Source organism: Erigeron canadensis, chromosome 1, assembly GCF_010389155.1.
Source record: "Erigeron canadensis isolate Cc75 chromosome 1, C_canadensis_v1, whole genome shotgun sequence".
NCBI classification, from domain to species: domain Eukaryota; kingdom Viridiplantae; phylum Streptophyta; class Magnoliopsida; order Asterales; family Asteraceae; genus Erigeron; species Erigeron canadensis.
Genome location: NC_057761.1, coordinates 20,912,484 through 20,929,841, shown reverse-complemented (window position 1 = coordinate 20,929,841; position 17,358 = coordinate 20,912,484). Strand labels below are relative to the sequence as shown.

Here is a 17,358-nt window from a genome sequence, read left to right as displayed (position 1 = left end):
ATTTGCAATTTACCATCATATCCTTTTCTTTAATCCCTAAATAGATAACAACATCAGGGTAGGCTTTTTGGTTGTGTCTAATTCTCTTTTATCCTTAGATAATGAAATTGTCGATGCAAGGTTGTGTCTAATTCTCTTTTATCCTTAGATAATGAAATTGTCGATGCAAGGATGAGGTTAAGGCAAAATTTATTGTTCTTTTGTTTCACTTTTGTATACTATCAAAAGACTAAAACTATTGGTGGCAAGACTATTCTCACCCATTGAAGATTCAGAGGTTGACTTTAGACTTTAATTTCAGAAAAACCAAAAGGTATTGATACATACAAATTGGAATTGATCAACTATAGTATCAATAAGGTTTTAATATTTGCTTATTTAGATATATATTTGAATCGAGGAGAGGTCCATCATCTTTTCACACACATTTTCACGTTGTGAGATTAGGAATTAGATTTAGGGAAGGAAAACACCGAAGTTTATGAGGAAGCAGAAATTATAGATATGCATATACTTTATGTAATTAAGGATATGATTAGAAGAAAATGGGTATAATTGTAAATTAAATATGTTGTTTATATTTTTGAAGGATTTAATTGTATTTTTTTTGATTAAATTTAATCATGTGGTTGTTATTGATATATTTCTTGTTTAATAGTGGCATTTTTGATATTTAGATCTTTAGTTGGTCATATATGATATTTCGAAGTTCACTAATGTCATATATGAAATTCACCCTTGACAATAACCCATTGACTATCCAAGCAAGAAAAACATATATAGAATGGCTTACCAACTAGAAAAGCTGTCTATCCAAGCAAAAAAAAAATAAATAGAATGGCTTACCAGCTAGAAAAGCCGTTGACAAACTTAACCTTTTCTGGAGGAATAAATGTAGTATCAACACTTGGTGAAGGAGCAACTTTTTTTTTTCTTTAAAGACAAACAATTCTAGTACGAAAATATTTGAAACTACTCGCCTCCAAAGACTTAGAACCTTGGTGGGAAACCCAATGGTACATATACTTTGCTAATAAGCCGTCAATTTTATTTGATTGGACACATGGAACAACATTCTTTTCATAATTAATTTGATATACTTTGAAACATCTTTCGATAGATATCAAGCTTGTAAAAATCATCCATCTCGGTCGATTTCTCGAGATTGTCTCAAGGATCGGTGGGTCAACGAATAGTAGACTTGGACAAAAAATCGGTCAATGCGTCGGACATAGGCAAACATGGTCAAACTCGGCAGACTTGGTCAAGGATTCGGCCAAATCTGTTAAGCCGACTAGATCGATCAAGATTCAACTCAAATTTCTGTTCGCCGACGTTGGTGGTCATCAAAGATGGTGGTGGTGATAGTAGATCGGCAAAAAGATAGATATACATATATCAATACTTAGGTTGGTGATAGTTGGAGATAATAAGGGATGTCATAATTTTTTGATGAGATAAACTTTAAGAGGTAGTATTTTTTGAGTTTTTGTTTTAAATACATCCCTCTCACCCTTGTATTTTTATAGACTTTCAACTATGCAATTTTGAAATTTATATGTAATCAGGTTTCAAATGTATAATCAATAGTATTCATATATATCTCTTTTATTATACATTTTTTACACAGTAAAATTTTTTTCTTATTATTTAAAGATTTATGTATCTAAATGTATATACTAGATTTAACTCTATGTGTATGAGAGGGAAAGTGGGAGAGAGATTTCTTTGAAATGATTGTAAAGTTGATGTGAATAGTGAAGTGAAAATGAAGATGTAAAGTGGCTTTAAAAAGTTGATCTTAGGTACAAGTCCAACATTGCAAAGTAAAAATATTAAATATTGGAAATCATGTTTGTTTCTATATTAAGTTTTACCACAAAGAAACAGAGATGGTGATAGGCGGTAAATCGGAAATTGGAAGATAAGACTACAGTAAAGAGAGATGAATAATGACGGTTGATTGACACTGGTAAATAGTGTTGGTCAAAAGTGACTTGAATTCTCAAGAAACAAAGATAGGCACAAATAGTCAACTAGATTCTAGATTAAATTTATATGTTATAAGGGGCTAAGTAAGAACATAAATAAGTAACTAATAGTTACAGTATCATTCGTAGGTTATAATAATATACTATCAAAAACTGTGAGATTATGATGGAAATAATGAGATTATGATTGAATATATGATTTATGTCAAATATGTTAAATCATAACTATTCAAACAAAATCTTAATAAATCATAAAAATCTTTTATATAATCTATATTTATATATATTAAATATAATATAGTAAATAATTTAATATAAAAAATGGTAAAATTTTAATTTGATATATTTTTTAAAAAATGATTAAACTGGTTGATGCTCTAATACTTAGACTGATGTAATTAAAGTTGAAAATAAAGTTTATCATTTTTTTAAAGGTGAATTTCGTTGGAAACTTTGTGTCGCGATTCGACAACGGGAAGTCCAGCATATGGTGTCTTAACCCGATCTGCACTAGAGAGCTCCCTCGAAGTAGAAATGTCTATTTCAAATACCCGATGGAGGGAAAACCCCCTACTAATCCGCCTGAAGGCACGACGATTAATATGGGTAAACCTTACCCTCTCAGACTTGAACCTGGGTATACTCAAGCCAAACCCTCAAAAAAGGACTTAATTCTTATGTCATCCCCAAGGCTTGAATTCAAAACCTCATGCAAAGGGTGATGGTCTTATAACCATTGAGCTAAAGCTCAAGGAAAACAAAGTTTATTAATATAACTTTTTTAAAGATTAACAACTGACCATAAATGAAACATGATGCTAAAAGTTAGGTGTGACACATGCTGGTATTAAAAACTATGGTCATTATATTTTGCTTTTGGAAGAAAATCTAATAAGGGTAAGGGGAGAGAACAATTAAACTTGTATTAGCGGAACATAGTTTATTTTGTTCACCAAAAAAACAAACAAAAATCATGGTGATTTAAGAGGTAATGTGGTACTTGTGCTATGTGGGAGGTTATAGGTTCTATCATAACTTCTGACATTTTTATAACTTTATTTTACATACTAAATGTTACACATTTTCATTAGTGAAAGCTTATATATTCAAATTTTGTTTAAATTAATTTATTGGCATATATTTACTAATGATTATGATCAAAACATGATGAATTAGAATATAACTAAGTGAAAAATATGTAAGAAATTATGACATATGCAAAAAGATAATTTGTCAAGAGAAAAAGATAGTCACATAAAGTGTGAACTATTCTCTCCTACTTATGGAGGGAGATTTTGTTGGTTTTTCTTAAGTTGCATGGATAGTTGGATACAATACCAGTAGACTTTGTACCGCCCGTGTTGGATTATATCATGATTACGGATTATAGCTGTAAGTTTTGGTTAATGTAATTTTTATTTATTATGTACTTACAATTGTATTTTTCAATTAATATTTTTTATTCACTAATGTTTTAATTATCAATAATTATATTAGTGTATTGTTATTGTAATTATATTAGTGTATTGTTATTGTAAAAAGATAGTTTAAATTCCAATTAAGCATATATTTAGATTTAGTAACATTTTATGCATCATTCTAAATTTGTATAAACCGTAGTTAATAGTTTAGTGAGACTAAGAAATTGTATAAGCAAAGGAAACAAAAGGTTGGAGGTGGTAATCGTTTAGTAGGTGTTATATTATTTACTAAATTAAAAATGAAATTGTTTTTATTCTTTGTTAGGTGTTTAACTTTTCTCACTAAAAGTTATATATAGGTGATTAATATTAAGTTACAACTTTTTAATTATATTCTTTATTCTATGTAGATGTAAATGATGTTAACAATTTATATAAGAATTAGAAAAAAAATAACAAATTATTTGGTATTTACGATAGTAGAAAAAATAAAAAAGTTATGCTATGGAGTAGCTAATAGGTAATGTAATTTTGTGAATTGTAAAGGGAGGGAAGCATGAGAAGCAACAAGATCGAGGTTGATGTCACAATGTCATAACACGAAATTTCCTTTTGTAGTTGTCATATCTACCAATTTAAATTTAAATATATTTTAAATAACTTTTGTATATTGAATTTGGTTATAGACTGTTTCACTTAAAAATTTAAGCATAAAAGAGTATTACACTTTTCGTCCCTAAAGTTGGCTCGTTTTTCACTTTTGATCCCTAAACTTTAAAAATTACAATTTTGACCCAAAGTTGGCCAATTTTTTCAATAATCGCCCTTTGGCCTTACGGCGTTAAAAAATAGCAGTTAACGTACGCACGTGCTAGACACGTGAGGGCACTAATGTCATTTCACCTTACACCGAGGGACGAAAAGTGAAAAAATAGTTACTTGAGGGACGAAAAGTGAAAAAATAGCTACTTGAGGGACGAAAAATGAAAATCATACAAATAAACTTATTCTTTCATTCTTTCTTTTCCGATCATCTTCTCCGATCATTTTTACCGATGGAATTTTCCGACTTTGAATCCAAATCTATACCACAAACAAAATCATTTACTCAAATTCATGACATTCAAAACACAACCAATCAAACAAATTATAGTTCAAACATGTTAGTCATCTTTTTTTTTTCTTTTCTAAATTTTGATTTTAATTGAAAGGAAGACGGTGGATGGTGGTGATTCTAGGTGGCGACGGTTGGTTGGTGGTGAATGTAGACGGAGGTGGTTGGAGGTAACTGTAGATGGCGGTGTTTGGGGGTAATTGTAAGCGGTGGTGGTTGGTGGTGATTGTAGGCGGTGGTGGCTGGTGGTGATTGTAGGCGGTGGTGGCTGGTGTTGATTGTAGTGGCGGTGGCTGGTGGTAATTATAGGCGGCGGTGGCTGTGGGTGGCAGTTGCTCGTGGTGGTTATAGACGGCGGTGGCTGGTAGCGAGGCTGTTGTTGGTGGTTATTTGGTGGTGGTGATTGGAGAGGCTTGGGGGTAAAGGGAAAATAAATGTCTCGTCGAAAATTTTTATCGGAAAAGAAAGAATGAAAGAATAAATTTATATGTATGATTTTCATTTTTCGTCCCTCAAGTAACTATTTTTTCACTTTTTGTCCTTCAAGTAGCTATTTTTTCACTTTTCGTCCTTCAAGTAGCTATTTTTTCACTTTTCGTCCCTCGGTGTAAGGTGAAATGACATTAGTGCCCTCACGTGTCTAGCACGTCCGTACGTTAACAGCCATTTTTTTAACGCCGTAAGGCCAAAGGACGATTATTGAAAAAATTGGCCAACTTTAGGGTCAAAATTGTAATTTTTAGAGTTTAGGGATCAAAAGTGAAAAACGTGCCAACCTTAGGGACGAAAAGGGTAATTTACTCAAGAATTTATTCAAAGCTTTACATAGTTACGTACTCCCATTGATCCCCTTGCCATAGTTACTCATTTAATCAAAAGCCACTTTTGTAACTATTATTAGAGTAAATGACACAAATCTTCCTTGTGGTTTACTGAAATAGTCATGTTTCATCTCTGAAAAGCAAAAACATCACTCAAAGTTCTTTATAAAAAGATAATGTTTGTATTTTATCCTTTCTACCTCAGCTAACACCCCCATGTGACTCACAGATGAGGGGTTTTCTAGTCTTTCAATCTATTTATATCTATCAATATAGCAATGTACCTGCACGCTGCGGCGGCGGTTTGATGGAGACGGCTGTCGTGGTAGTGGCGAACTGTTGGTGGTGGTGTGTGTAAGTAATTGATTTAATGTAATTTATGTAAAGGGGTAGTGGAGATATTTTAGAAATAAGGGATTGATGATGTAAATTAATTTATCAAGGGTAAAATGATAATTTTGCATTTAACACTTTCATGAGAGAAAAATAATTATTATAAGATAGTATAAATAAAGTATATATTTTGTATTTGTCCATATTGAATACTATAAATATATATTTTGCTTTTTTCATCTTTCATCTATATTTATGTTTTCCAATAATCTTATAATCTAGTAAAGTAAAAAATTCACATCTCATTGAATTGCCATATATATGACTGAAATTCGTAGACTTATACATGAAAACGCATGACAATATTGAAGTTAGAAACAATAAAAGAGAAATAATAAAATCTAGATATCATGGTTAAATTTATTAGGCATGTTTAGACATAAATTTTAAGCCTATATAACCGTCTCTAAGTAATTTGTTCTTATCATTCTCAGATACCTATGATGCACCGAAACTCTAAACAGGTAGCCGTACCTGTTTCAGAAACTCCATGGATATGTTTTCACGTACGAAACACATATGAAACGTTCCCTTGAGTTTTCTATAGATACCGAAACATTTTTTTGAAGTTTTCATACGGTTTCTAATTAATATCAAGGTTTTAATGGACTTTTTCTATTTCCAAACCCAAACAGGTTAATATTATATACAATTTGATCAACATTAATTTTTTTCTATTCCAAAACCAATTATTAAACACTAAACATTCAATGAGTGATTACTGATCAAGCATGTATTATACAATTATACATATACAAGTATACATAATCTTTCGAGCCTCAAGTACGTATTTCTCTATAAAAATTGATATAATTTATATTTGTATACTTTTTTATTGTCGTACCCGTATCCTTGATTTTTCAGTTTTGCCGTTCCCCGTTCCCGTATTGTTCTCGTACCCCTTCGTCGTACCCGTTTCGGTGCTACATAGTCAGGTACTACAAAATGAAAAAAAAATTTATTTAAAGGTGTCATTTTTTTAATAAACAAATTTTTTTAGATTACAAATGATTATTATATAAAATATTTTGATGTTAAAAAAACCTCAATACAATAAATCACAATGAAGCTCAACTAATTAAACATATTTCACTACGTTTTAAAGGCGTTTTGCTCCTTCAAAATATATCATCATGAAGAACGCATCATACCAATATATTTATCATATTAATAATATTAACAATGATCAAATGTGTGTTATTTATTCTCTTAATAATAAATATGTCAATATGGATGTTAGGTATTCTTCTTGCTCTTTTGCATGCTCAAGAATTCATAGAAGGTTCTTTATATGTCTAATAACATAATGTACTTTAGCCCATCAACCTTTTACAACATCCCCGAAGACATATAATAAACTAACAAACTCTTCTTAATATGAGATAATTGTAACACCCCAATATTTTAAAGTAATATAAAATTAACCCTTGTCATAGTTTTGACATTAAATTAATTTCCTAGTATTTTCTTTTGAGATAAAGGGTTAATTTAGTTGGAATTTTAGTGGCAAGTGGGTATAATACCCACTAAAATTGAAAAATAACGTTGCATGTGGAGGGAGTATCCAACCCCATTACTTGATGATTCATAATTTCACTAACAACTCTCTCTTAAATTCTTACCTCTCCAAATTATTCTACAATCTTCTATTACACAAAATTAATATATGAAATTCACCCCTAAATTCTTCTATCTAATTGAAGAACTAAGAAACTAATTGAGAGATTGTGGTGGCCTTGTGGGGTTCGAATTTAGCAAGAAGAAAAGGAAGGAAATTGGATTTAGTTTGTTTTATATTTCTTTTGAGGTAAGAATCCTCCCTAATTGTTGAGTTATGAAATTAGGGTTCTTGTTTAATGGAATTAAGGTTTTTGTTATTGTGGGGATTTTAGAAATAAACCCTAATGGAATTAAAAAGGGGAAATTTGGGGTTAATGCAAATGAAGTTTTTATGATAAAACCTCATTGATAAACCTTATGTTTTTGGGCGTTTGGCTAGAATTATGTTATGAAAATTATTATGAAAATTGTGATGAATTGTTTTAAGTAGCCAAACACCATAATGATAGAGTTCATTGTGAATTTAGTTAGATGATTGTGAAAGAGTTGACTTTGTAGAACTCATAGATATATATTGCATAATGTGTAGGTGGTGAAGATCATTTTGTTAAGCCTAATAGTGTCAAATAGTCAAGTTTAAGGTGAGTGTATATGCTTATGATCATATTCTTGTTATTAGAGGTCATAGGTGGGTAAATTCCTATGACCCATATGTGTGTTGAATATGAAAACTAGTAGGTGGGTAAATTCCTACTAGCATAATGTGATTTTGATTATGTGAGCTAGTATGTGGGTAAGTTCCTACTAGCCAATTTGTATGATAAAGACTAGTATGTGGGTAAAGTCATGCTAGCATGATCCATGGCCATGTAGAAAATGATTTGTGTTAATTTTATGTTTATGATTGTTATGAATGAATGGCTATCAAAAGATAGGCTATAAATGATATTTGATGTTTTGACAACTTGATTATGATCATATGTGTATGCATTCACTAAGCATTGCTTATATTTTAGTTGTTTGATCACTTTATAGGAGTTGGTAGTAGCAAGAGCAAAGAGTTGATCAATTGAAGTAAGCATGAAGGTTTTGGACTCTTTGAAGGTTGGCAACTTGGGTAAATTTAGTAGATAATCCCTTTGATGGCTTTGGCTCTTGGTACATGTCATTTTGAGTAAACATGTATATTTTTGGTATAAAAATTTTGTAGTCAAGTAGCATTTTGAGTCAATGGATTTTGCACTTTGACATGTTTAAGGTAAATAGGTCATTTAATAGGTTAAATGACCCATTTGTATGATGGTGATCCTTTTGGTCTAAGACTATGTTTGTAATTGATGTATGTATCGTGTCAAATGAATGTTTGGGTTCAGGATTATGTGTTATGAAGTTTGGATTTGAGTTGGAAAAGTTACAAGTCGAGTTAAGTGGTTAAAATTGAGTTTGTTTCTATCAGGTATAAAAATGCGGCGCATATCTTGGTCCATGCGGCGCATTTTTGGAAATCTGAAATTTGGGAGCCTACTATGAAAAAAATGCGGCGCATGTTTTTTATACATATGGCGCATAGTTCATGTTTGATGAAAAATGACGCGCATCTTTCAAAAAAAAAAAATTTCTTATATCTTTTTAGTTATTACAAAAATGAGTTTGGTCGTTACAATAATACACAACCTATGCATCACTATTAAACACATAATTATAACAAAATTAATACTGAAATACAAAATTACCTTTCTTAAAAATTATAGTAAAAACAATAATAAACATCAAAAACCTCTTTTCTTCAATAAAACATACAATTCAAGCATCTTCAAGCATAGTCTTGAAGTATATCCGCTTCATGACCCGAATGTCCCTACCAAAATTTCGTACCTATAAATGTTTTGAACCCTAAATACTCGATTAAACAACCACATGCTTAAATACATTGCATTCATTTAATAGTCAAAACACAACATCAAACATATGTTTAAATAAATTTATATATAGATAAATTTAGAAAAAAAATGGTGTTTGTGAATCCACATACCTCATTAGAAAAACTCTCTTTAGTCGAACGAAAGTCACTATAAATGAAACCATTAGAAAAATGTAAACATTCTCTATCACATCAAAGTAAATTACCCTCCAAATCCGAATATAGTACAAGCTAAGAATAAGTCCCATGAAACCTACGATGAATCCTGGGGCCATACCAACATAAAACCATGAGATACATTCTGAACCATTTTCACCTTTATCATCACCAACATGAGTGTCTAATAAATTGTTTTCTTTACAACTCAATAGTGGGAATCCACATAGTCCGGTGTTCCCTTCATACATAGTAGGATCATCAAAAGTTTGGAAATGATTTCCAACTGGTAATGAGCCAGATAATTTATTGAATGATAGGTTCAAATACCCTAGAGTGTTCAAGCTAGCTAAACTTGAAGGAATGGGACCGGACAACTTGTTCATCGACAAATCTAATGATTCCATTGACGTTAGATTTCCGATAATTGTAGGAATATGTCCACTCAATTCATTTCTCGAAAGATTCAAATTTGTTAATGCTTTGAGGTTCATCAACACATCAGGAATTTCACCAATAATTTTGTTGCTTGAGAGGTCTAAGGATATGAGAAACCGAATTGTGCTAGTGTACTTTAGTTGAATGCCCTTTATGCAAGCTTCAATATTTTCTTCATAAAATATATCACTTTCTTGTGGTAACTCGATATCACCCTTGATCATACCAGTTAAGTTACGAAAGCAATGAGGGACACTTCCATTTATTACATTATTTGCCAGGTTTAAATGTTGAAGAGTTTTGATTTCACATAGTTCAAGAGGAAGCATACCCATGAACATATTTGATTGGAGATTCAAGATTTTAAGTTTTGATAGTTCTTTTCCAATCCAAAGAGGGATATTACCTGTCAACAAATTGTTCCCCAAATCCATGGTGACCAACCTTTTCAAATTCTGTAAAGACACTGGGAGACTACCCTTAAATTTGTTGTTGTGCAAGTGTATTGACTCAAGTAGTGATAGAGAACCTAATGAATTCGGAATATTACCCGTCATATTGTTACTTGTAAGATCCATCACTCGCAAGGTACTCATGATCCCCAAGCAGCTTGGAAGAATTCCAAAAATATTATTATGCGATAAATCCAACACTTCTATAGAATATAGCTTGCATAAATGTGTTGGGAGTCTTCCGGTGAAACGGTTTTTCCCAAGAGCAACAACTTGAATACCTGGCTTGGAATAAGGAAGTCATCAGTCGAGCTAAAAGTTATAAGACAAGTTGGGTTGGATTAGCATTGGGGTAATCATTAGTCCATTTATAACTTAACTCCCTACATCTCATTTTAAACGTCTTTATTTGACATTTTAAGTTTTTTCTTTTAACTTTGACCGTTAATATTTTTGTTTGTTTTACTTAGTAGGTCATGAAAGCTCTATCTATTGATATATATATATATATATATATATGGGAGAAGAGAATATGAGGCTGTTAGGCACCTAAGTTGGGTGAAAAACCCTTCACATACCTTTTTTTTAAACCATAAAATCATGGGGGCCAAACATTTATTCAAAATATTAAAATATTGGTATGTGAGGGGTTTTTCACCCGTGCATAACAGCCTCATACTCACTTTTCTCTCTCTCTCTTTCTCTCTCTCTCTCTCTCTATATATATATATTTATTTATTTATTTATTTATTTATCTATCAAGTGTTATATTTTACAAAAAAAAATATTAACGTTCAAAGTCGGAAGAAAAAAGATATACAAAGTAAAACTCTTACATTTAAAATGGGACGGAAAAGTATATAAATAGACAAATTCTAGCTCAACAAATCTTTGTAATAAAACTATATAAAAAAATAAAACCAGTAAAACATACTTTTAATGTTTGTCGGCAGTTGGTAAAACCCGCTAAATGAAAATGAAAAAAACATATATCTAGTTTTCTCATTGATAATAGTTTAAGACAATGATTGAATAAATTTAACTAGAAGGTTTTACGCCTCACGATGTACGGCATCATGAGTGGTAATAAGTTGGAGAAAGTAGTAGCATGATTATTTTTTAATAAGGGTAATATAAAAACCATATTTTTTAACTATTATAATATATATATATATATATATATATATATATATATATAAGTGACTACTAAAAAATAAACAACTTATAAAAAAATTAATTAAGAGGCAAAGCTAAAATTATTATATTTTAAATATATTTATTAACTAGATTAAACACCATACAACATAAAAACTATAATTATTAGTTAAAAATAAGATTAATAATCCAAAATATATCTCCACATAAAAACTATATACAACATTCACATAATAATAACTTAATACCAAAAATGATAAATTATTTTTACCTCATAAGTTTGTTAATAAGAAAAACTACTTAAACAATAACAATTTATTTAATAAAATTATTAAAGTAATCATAAAAATTAAAAATATAAAGATACTTAATAAAAAAAATACATTGGTTGTATTGTATATTAATATTCTATGCAGTTGTATTATAGAATATTTTAACAATCCTATTAAGATACAATATAATAGATATAAAAGAACAAATATCTTATTAAAAAAATTATGATATAATAAAAGTAATGGATAATAATAAAAGTAAAAAACTTGTGGTACTTATAAAATAAGGAGTCGAGATATTATAAAATGTTATCATTGGTAAAGAAAAGATATATAATTCAATTTTTATATATACTAAAAGACAACTTACTTGACCTCAAAATATATATATATATATATACACACTAAAAGGCAACTTACTTGGCCTCAATTGACCAATCATAATCCTCAATTTTCAAAATTAATTAAATCAACACATGTTTAAATTAATTTACATTTTTTTGGTTTTCCATCACCAATTTACATTTTAACCCTATTTAAAAAAATTCATTTTATACTTTTTTGGTTTTCTATCACCAATTTACACTTTAACCCTATTTAAAAATAATCAATTTACACTTTTTGGTTTTCTATCACCAATTTACACTTTAACCCTATTTAAAAATAATCAATTTACACTTTTTGATTTTCAATCACGAATTTACACTTTCAAATTTAATAATATTAAATACCTTATTCCATAATGTCTATCGAATAAAAAAAATATATCTAAAAATTAAAGAGGTTACAACATTTAAATTAATACTAATTAATAATTATATCATTTTTTTATTTTATATCATTTTTATATAATTCAAAACTTTTATGAAATACAAATATGACAAACAAAACTACAACATATTTATTTAAATGTATTGTTAAGAAAACAAATACAATAACAAGTCTTGACATGATATTGATGCTTGAACAAGTTAAACGATTTCATCAATGTTCTTATATTGCATTTATATTATTAAATATATTTTTAGAGAAAATTTTCACTAATTTACACTTTTTTGATTTCCATTACCCTCACGAAATTCCTAAATTATAGGAATTTTATTTTGTAGCCATCAACTTGAGAAATTTTTAATTTTCATCATTTAACTAATTATAAAATTTTAAACATATTATTTGTAAACTTTTTTTTATTAATTATTAAAACTTACAATATATGTGTTTACATATCTATAATTATAATCTTTTGACTTTTCTTTACCTACATTTTTACCATTTAAATTACAAATTTATCAATTATTTTTATCTTGAAAATGTTATAAACAACCTATGTATTTGCCACAAACATAAATCTAATATATACTAAAAGACAATTAACATAACCTCAATTGACCAATTACAACCCTCAACTTCTGAAAATTAATTAAATCAACACATGTTTAGATTAATTTACACCTTTTGGTTTTTCATCACTAATTTACAGTTTAGCCCATTTTAAAAGTAATAAATTTACACTTTTTGGTTTTCCATCACCAATTTACACTTTAACTCAATTTAATAATAATTAATACTTTATTTTATAATGTCTATTTGATAACAAAATATATCAGAAAGTTAGAGAGGTTACAACATTTGGATTAATAATGTGTTACTTTATATTATTTAATTGCAGTCAATTAATTGTAATATTGTTGTTATTAGTAATTGTAATTATACTATAATTAGGATAATCATTGTTGTTAATTAGAATCAAACTATATTAGGATATAGATTCTTCTTATATATTCCGCACCTTACAAATAAAACCACAACACACAAAATCATTGAAAACCTACGAACAAACTTTTAGTTTTCTAAATAACTATGGTTAACGAAAATAAAATTACTTTTTTGCAAGACATCAATAGGAACCCAGTCAATTGTGGTTAAGATATTGCTTCTCTAAAAGAGTTTGTATAAAAGAAACCATGTTACACCATTAACCTTGATTTGATTTAACATTCAGTATTTACATTTGAAAATTTCAGCTCTTTTTAAATATATTTCTACATTTTAACATATATGTATTTTTTGTTCTATATACTAATTCTTATATTGATAATGTTGTAAAACCCGTGTATTTGATACGAGTTTAAAATCTAGTTATAAATTATGCTTTAGAGCTTGTTTTTACTATTAACATATAATTGCTTTAATAAAGGCTATAAAATAGCTAAAAACTATCCACTGGAAATCCGGAATAGAATTTTGGTTCTTACCAAAAAATATATAAACAACAAAAACACAATGTACTCATGAAAAGGAAGAAACGTATATATAGTTTTTTCCACGGATAATAGTTCGAAGTGTTTAAGGTAATGATTAATTAAAATTAAAATAGAAAATAAAACAATACTAGCAGTTATATTTAAAGGGATTAAGATTTTAATACAAAGTTGAAATCAATATTATAAGTAAAGTTGAAGAATTTTGACTGTTTCATTGAAATGAAAAGTCAAAAGTCAAAAATCTTATTTGAATTATAATCTTTGATTTTAATCTTAAGATTAACATATTTTAACTTTACTTATAAAGTTACTTCAAATTTATAGGATTTCCATCCCTAATTAAATAAACACAAAACTACTAGCTTGACAAATCTTTTATAAATACATGTATCATGTGATGTGATGCATTCAATAAAAAAATATAAAATCAATATATAAGATTTAATTAGTGGAAGTTATGTTTATAATTTTCTTTTTTTCTTTGAAAATGAGTGTAAACTTGAATTTCCCTTTTATAATCTACATATTTTTTTTAGAAAAAAAGTAAAATGATAAATGTCTTTTATGTTCATACAAGTACAACAAACATGATAAAAAAAGTACTGTAAAAACTAAAAAGTAAAACATTCAAACAAAATTAACAATGGTTATATCAAAAGCTCATAACATACCAAACACCCGTAAAAAAGCTTTTATCCAAACATATCTCTTATGTTGCAAGAATAAAAAGTTATAGTATTATCCAGTAATTGCATACCTGTGTTGATATTCGCTATTATTCGTGGCAGATTTCCATGGATCTGGTTGTCGGACAGATCCAAGTAGAGAAGATGAGAGGAGATGTTTTGAAACCACTCTGGTATTGTATCCCTAATACTCGTATATGAAAGAAATAAATATTCAAGATGAGTTGATGTTTGAATATTTGGGAATTCGGGTCCGATCTGGTTGTCGGACAGATCCAAGTATTGAAGATGAGAGGAGATGTTGTGAAACCACTCTGGTATGCTGTCTCTTATACTCGAATTTGAAAGATCTAAGCGTTCAAGATGTGTTTGTGTTTGAAGCCAGTTTGGGAATTGGGGTCCCATGTTCCAGCAGGAGCTTAAATCCAAATACTTCAGTTGGAAGGGAGGAATCCAATGACGGCTGACGTTCCACGTTATCAATGTATTACCAGACAACTCCAAGTAGGTGAGATTGTAGAGTTTGGTGAAGTGAATTTCAGAAACATCCCCTCTCAACTGGTTATACGAAAGAACGAGGGAATAGAGGTTTGAAAGCTGACCAAGACTAGTGGGAATGTTCCCACTCAATTGATTCGATGAAAGGTCCATGTGAGAAAGAGAGCTCAAGTTTCCAATAGAATCTGGTATTCGACCAGACAATTGATTCCATAAAAGGTCCATGGAAGAAAGAGAGCTCAAGCTTCCAATAGAATCTGGTATTCGACCAGACAATTGATTGAATGAAAGGTCCATGTGAGAAAGAGAGCTCAAGCTTCCAATAGAATCTGGTATTCGACCAGACAATTGATTGAATGAAAGGTCCATGTGAGAAAGAGAGCTCAAGCTTCCAATAGAATCTGGTATTCGACCAGACAATTGATTGAATGAAAGGTCCATGTGAGAAAGAGAGCTCAAGTTTCCAATTGAATCAGGTATCCCCCCATGGAAGCTGTTACCTCGAAGGTTTAGATGCACGAGTCCAGTAAGGTTTGATAACCAAACGGGGATGGTGGAGTTGATACCATAGGAAGTGAGATTAAGTGAGACAACATGAACAGTTCTCATGTCACACTTAACTCCTCGCCACCCACAACATTCTAATCCGGTCCATGGTGACAGCCATTTTGATTGGTTTGTGAAGCCTTTTCTGAATAAAAGCAGTGTTTGCCGCTCTCTTTGGATACATGTAACGTTTGAGGAAGGTGTGTTGCTGCTGCTTGCGCCATATGTTTGAAAGAACAGGCATAATATTGTAAGATTGACAATAAAATTAGTGGCTTCCATTTTGGAGTAATTAGGATAGAGTAGATGTTGTATAATTCAGATACGGGGTGAATGGGGCATATATATAACACAGCATGCCTTAAAATCTTTTATGAATGTATACTTAGGTAGATATCGACTTGAGTCCACAAGATATTTCATAGTAGACTTGGAGTCAGTCTAGGATCACCCAAAGTCTTTCAAGAGTAGTGGCCACACACAGAAAAAGGCAAAAAGCTTATGGGTCCATAACGTGTTTACTCGTATTATGCCCAGCCAATGCTTGTTAGCTGCTGTGTTTTGGAATAATTTGTATTTATGAATTGCACAATTGTCATGATCAAGAATTTAACTGTAGACTTGGATTCATGAATGGCCACATACATATCAACTTCTTTGGGTCATTATAACATGTTAATGTCGGTCAATGATTTTTAAATGCAGTGTTATACACGTAAACTTTCTATCAATAGCCAAAATTTTAATCTCCCAGTTAAATTTTTGTTGTGTCTTCTGGACTGGTATTTCTTTGCCATCATGTCATCTTTCTTTGGTGTCTCAGTTTTTATTTTGTTTTGGGAGTCATGAGGATGACAGATTTCATTGTGTTGCAGGTCCAAGGCTTGGTGTATTGGTCCAAGTTTGGTGGTGACAATAGGCCAAGTACCACGGAGAGGCCTGAACACGAAACTTTAGCTGTGTCAGTCTTTAGCAGGCTTTGGTTTTGGTGGGTTTTGTACTTAAAGCTGTGTCGATTTAAACTGCAATTATAGTTGCTCATGAAAGTGGGCATATTTTAGGTGCTTGATTTCAAGGAATTCATGTAAGTAAATTTGCTTTTGGTTTTAGGCCTATTTAAGCTAAATTTAATGCCAATTATGCTGAGTATTCTTTAAGAGCATTTCCATTAGGTGTCTTTGTTGGTTTTCCTGATAATGATCATGATAGTGATATCCCAAATTCCAAATTGATGATGAAATTAAATAGGCCTATTTTGGATAATATTTGTTATTTCAGCTGGTGTGATTGCAAATATAATTTTGCATATGTTATTTATCTTTACTCAAGTTGTATTTATTAGATTGTCGCTCTCTTTGGATACATGTTACGTTTGAAGAAGCCGTGATTGTGGTATTGTTGCTGCTTGTGCAATATGTTTGAAAGAACATGTATAATATTGTAAGATTGACAATAAAGTTAGTGGTTTTCATTTTGGAGTAATTATTAAGATAGAGTAGATGTTGTATAATTAAGATACAGGGGGAGTGGGGCATATATATAACACCGCATGCCTTAGATTTTATGAATGTTTACTTAGGTTGATATCGACATAGTCCACAAGATAATTTATAGTAGACTTGGAGTCAGTCAAGAGATGGTGGCCACATACAGAAAAAGCTTGTGGGTCA

At 30.2% G+C, this 17,358-nt stretch overlaps 2 protein-coding genes and 1 long non-coding RNA gene across 4 annotated transcripts; 1 reads left to right on the top strand and 2 right to left on the bottom strand.

Annotated features, from left to right (window-relative positions):
• Positions 1 to 9,002: 9,002 nt before the first annotated feature.
• LOC122602215 (receptor-like protein EIX2) lies at positions 9,003 to 10,744 on the bottom strand. Of its 2 annotated transcripts, XM_043774938.1 has the most exons (3): positions 10,366 to 10,742; positions 9,333 to 10,270; positions 9,003 to 9,175 (listed from the first exon to the last, which is right to left on the bottom strand). In XM_043774938.1, exons 2-3 carry the CDS (start codon positions 10,247 to 10,249, stop codon positions 9,142 to 9,144), a joined length of 951 nt encoding a protein of 316 aa, XP_043630873.1. In that variant the 5' UTR covers positions 10,250 to 10,270; positions 10,366 to 10,742; the 3' UTR covers positions 9,003 to 9,141. The 2 variants fall into 2 exon arrangements, with proteins under 2 accessions (XP_043630873.1, XP_043630866.1); XM_043774931.1 differs by having other exon boundaries at positions 9,333 to 10,744.
• Positions 10,745 to 14,650: 3,906 nt separating this feature from the next.
• Positions 14,651 to 15,583, bottom strand: LOC122586771 (receptor-like protein EIX1). Its single transcript, XM_043758759.1, has one exon. It carries the CDS (start codon positions 15,581 to 15,583, stop codon positions 14,651 to 14,653), a length of 933 nt encoding a protein of 310 aa, XP_043614694.1.
• Positions 15,584 to 15,679: 96 nt separating this feature from the next.
• On the top strand, positions 15,680 to 16,845 carry LOC122602289. Its single transcript, XR_006324202.1, has 2 exons — positions 15,680 to 15,938; positions 16,564 to 16,845. It is a non-coding gene; the product is annotated as an uncharacterized LOC122602289 (long non-coding RNA).
• Positions 16,846 to 17,358: the final 513 nt, after the last annotated feature.

Excerpts from the sequence above, each read along its gene's own strand:
- LOC122602215 (XM_043774931.1), bottom strand. The coding sequence starts at position 10,411 with ATGAGTACCTTGCGAGTGATGGATCTTACAAGTAACAATATGACGGGT. Across the intron at positions 9,176-9,332 it reads AAGAGAGTTTTTCTAATGAG|GTACGAAATTTTGGTAGGGA; the intron begins GTATGTGGATTC and ends AAACATTTATAG.
- LOC122586771 (XM_043758759.1), bottom strand. The coding sequence starts at position 15,583 with ATGGACCTTTCATTCAATCAATTGTCTGGTCGAATACCAGATTCTATT.